General features: G+C 28.4%; 1 protein-coding gene across 1 annotated transcript; it reads left to right on the top strand.

Annotated features, from left to right (window-relative positions):
• Nucleotides 1-899: 899 nt before the first annotated feature.
• Nucleotides 900-2,083, top strand: LOC107824805 (ethylene-responsive transcription factor 1B-like). The gene has a single exon (XM_016651612.2). It carries the CDS (start codon nucleotides 1,081-1,083, stop codon nucleotides 1,645-1,647), a length of 567 nt encoding a protein of 188 aa, XP_016507098.1. The 5' UTR covers nucleotides 900-1,080; the 3' UTR covers nucleotides 1,648-2,083.
• The last annotated feature ends 1,661 nt before the right edge of the window (nucleotides 2,084-3,744 follow it).

The raw sequence follows: 3,744 nt of genomic DNA, 5'->3' as shown, positions 1-3,744 counted from the left end.
TACATATTTGTTTTTCAGCATTGAATCTTCTAGTGAACCATAGTGTTAGTATTTGGAGCTTAAGCAAAATATTTAAGTGTTTAACTGTTCACATTTCTAAATAATATAAATATAATTAGGGGGAAAATGAAAATGGGGGACATGAAGAGTCACTTCATGTAATGGCAATGGCACCACAGCTGGTTTTTGATAGACATGTTGATCGATGTACAAACTCCATATGAAAAATATGATAAGACAATTTCAAACATATAATGTTGATCGATGTACAAACTCCATATGAAAAATATGATAAGACAATTTCAAACATTTTATATATATATATATATATATATATATATATATATATATATTAATGATGTTATAACAAAAGAGTAGGAGCATGTAATAAATAATACGTATTATTTTGCTAAAGTTTGGTGAAAAGTCTCTTTCTTGTTTCTTTTCTACCTAAAAAATACCAATCTTTAACATAATATTAAATTTTGTGCCTACGCCTCCGGTGCTTATGAAGTGCCATTCAGATGAATGAATTACTTTATTTTTCACGAACATTTCAATACTATTTTGACTTTCATGTGTAATTATCGGTTATATATATGTTTTTTTCATACCAGCATAAAAGTCAAAATCACTTGTCAAACTAGATACACTATATATTATTTTCAATTTTATTTTTTTGTGAGGTTAAACTGTTGAACTATAAAAGGAGAGGTGCATTGCGAATATATTTTATTTCGTTTAATAAAATGGACCAATTGCAAATCTTTTTCATGGTCTTGCTTGTGGACAACATACCCCCAAAAGCTCCTCAATCTAATCTAATTGTACTTTTGCCATTGCATCGTCCCAACTTGTCAAATAATATTCCCCCAACTTGCTCTCTTGTTTAATCCAATAATTGCCTCTCCCATTATAACATTATGTTTCTTTAATTAAGTTTGCAAATGCACACTTCCCTTTTAGGCTGGTAATCATGGAGACACATATATATAGTATCTCCACTCATATTCTTTAATACATCTTGTAAATATCAACAAGAAAGAGATCAAAGAATAGCATAAAGCTCTTAAAAAAGAAATGGATTTGAAGATTCAAGACGAAAAACAAGCTTCAAATATTTTTGTAGCTGAGGAAGTTGAAGTTGAATTATCATCACTCGAAGATACTTCCTCGAGTGAAACTTCCTCGAAGGAAAAGCAAAATGACTTCAGTCCAAAACGACCCCAAAAGGCCGAAAAACACTACATAGGTGTTAGAACAAGGCCATGGGGAAAATTTGCAGCAGAAATTAGGGATTCAACAAGAAATGGAATTAGGGTTTGGCTTGGGACTTTCAATAGTGCAGAAGAAGCAGCAATGGCTTATGACCAAGTTGCTTTGTCAATGAGAGGTCCATCAACTTGTCTAAATTTCCCTGTTGAAAGAGTTAGGAAAATGTTACAAGAATCAGAATGTAATTTCTTGAAAAATGGATTGTCACCAGCAGCAGCCTTAAAGGAGAAACACAAGAAGAGAACTACTGTTTCAAGAAAGAAAGGGAAAAGGAAACAAGTAAATAAGGAAGATAATATTGTATTCATATTTGAAGATTTGGGAACTGATTTATTGGATGAACTCTTGTCTGAGTATTCTAGTTCAAATTAGCTTAATTTCCATCTGTATGTTTATCCACTTAATTCTTCTATCTTTCCTCCTTGTTCATGTTTTTTTTTTCTTTCAATTTACTGCGTCCCTTTTATCCAGTAAATTGATTCAAGATTCTGTAAATTCATTTCCTAGACTAGAACTTCATATAAACTTAACCTCTTTTTTCCTCTCTTCCCGTCTCTTCGGGTGTTGCCTTACAATAACTCATGACCTGGAAAGTTACGGGTTTGAACCGTGGCGATAACCTCTTGTATAAATATAAAGTAAAGTTGCGTACAATACACCCTTGTGGTCAGGCTTTTCTTGAATCTCGCGTATAAAGGGAGCTTAGTGCATAATCTTTTGCAGAAATACAAAGTAAAATTGAGTATAATAGATTTTCCGAACTCTGCCCACCCTGCCGGATCCTTCCTCTCTTCTCCGATCTCCATGTAGCAACATAATGTGCCAAATTCAGGTTGTACAAATTAATGTAAGTTTATGAACAGTGACATTTTATGTCATTCTCAATTTTGGGCTATATATATTAATAACTGAATTCATAATTTCAGAAGGCAGAATTTCAAAAGTCACATTTCCGCTTTGACTCTTTACTGCTGTGACATGTTTGCTAACGCAGATTTTTCGGCTGGAGTGATCTAAAATTATACTATCCTCTTAGATTTATGTGAATCAATTTTGTTGTTGGTTCGTTCTCAAAAAAGAATGATCCCTTTTTAATTTTAATAACAATTTAATTTAAATTATAATTCTATCCTTAATGAGAAACTTTTATAATTATATAAATATTATGTATCTTTTTTTAACTTGTCTAGGACCATAAATTCCAAAAATCTTAATTTTTTAATTAAATTTCGTTCTCGGTCAAAAAATATTCACGTGGAGGGAGTATCTTTTTTTCCCACCCATTGTCACGTATGTATCCATTGTGGGACTTGACTAATCGAGATTCACGCTCATTAAATTTTACTTTTGGATAAATGATTCCTGCTAAAGACAATTCCATATCATGACCTGTACTCAAAATCTTAGATTAACAGAGGACTTATCGCTCCGTCACAAACTTTAAGAGCTTGTTTGGAAAATCAGTAAGAATTGAATTTGAATGTAATTACACTGTTTGACATTTTGTTTGACAGAATAATTACTTGATTAACATTGAATTAGGTGTGATTGAAAATGTGTAATTGCAATCTCTAATTATGGGGAGTAAGAATTGGTAGTAATAATGACAAAGTTACTTTTTAATTTCTTTCCTTTTTTTTCTATTTTGATTTATTTTCTTTATAACATTTTATTTCCCTTATGTTAATCTCTTTTTATTTTATTTTTACTTTTTAATTTTTTTTTTAAATTTTAAAATATATTTTTCTTTGTACATTATTCTATCTTTTATTTCTCTACCTTTACTTGTGATTCCATGTAATTGCTCATATATTTTATTATTTATTTATTTATTTATTTATTTTCTTCATTTAGCATAACTGCGTTATTATTCTAATTTTTTAAACTACACCTAATATTAGAAATAATGAATCATTAACAAACTTGACATATAATGAGTGATGTCATTAAAGTAGAATTTTGTTATTGATTGAGGTTATAAAACTTATTATGTTTCCCGATCTTAAATTGTATTGGAACTTATTTTTATTATGTTGGAATTTAACATATGTTAAACTATTTTTTTTGAATTTTGAAATTATGTTATATTTATGTTTTCAATTTACTTGTTTTAGTAGTATTGACTTGTGAGCACCTAATTTTTGACTATATTTGAATTTTTATCACCTTCTATTATGTAAATATTTTCAGAAATTTAATATAATTTTTATCACTGTCTACTACGTAAATATTTTCAGAAATTTAATATATATATTTTTAGGTTTGTTATATTTTTTTATATAGGGTAAAAATTAATAATAATTTAAAAGGTCAATTATTACTATTAGTATTAATTTTATTTTTATTTTTTTCTTTATTTTTAAATAAAATGAATTAAAAAACCGAAAATAAATAAAAATTATTTTTAAAAAAAATAAATTTCCGATGGGAATTAAAAAATAGAAAAAGTAGAAATATAAAATTTAAAAG

Source organism: Nicotiana tabacum, chromosome 13 (assembly GCF_000715075.1).
Source record: "Nicotiana tabacum cultivar K326 chromosome 13, ASM71507v2, whole genome shotgun sequence".
In the NCBI taxonomy this organism is placed as follows: domain Eukaryota; kingdom Viridiplantae; phylum Streptophyta; class Magnoliopsida; order Solanales; family Solanaceae; genus Nicotiana; species Nicotiana tabacum.
This window is presented reverse-complemented; position numbering and strand designations above follow the sequence as displayed.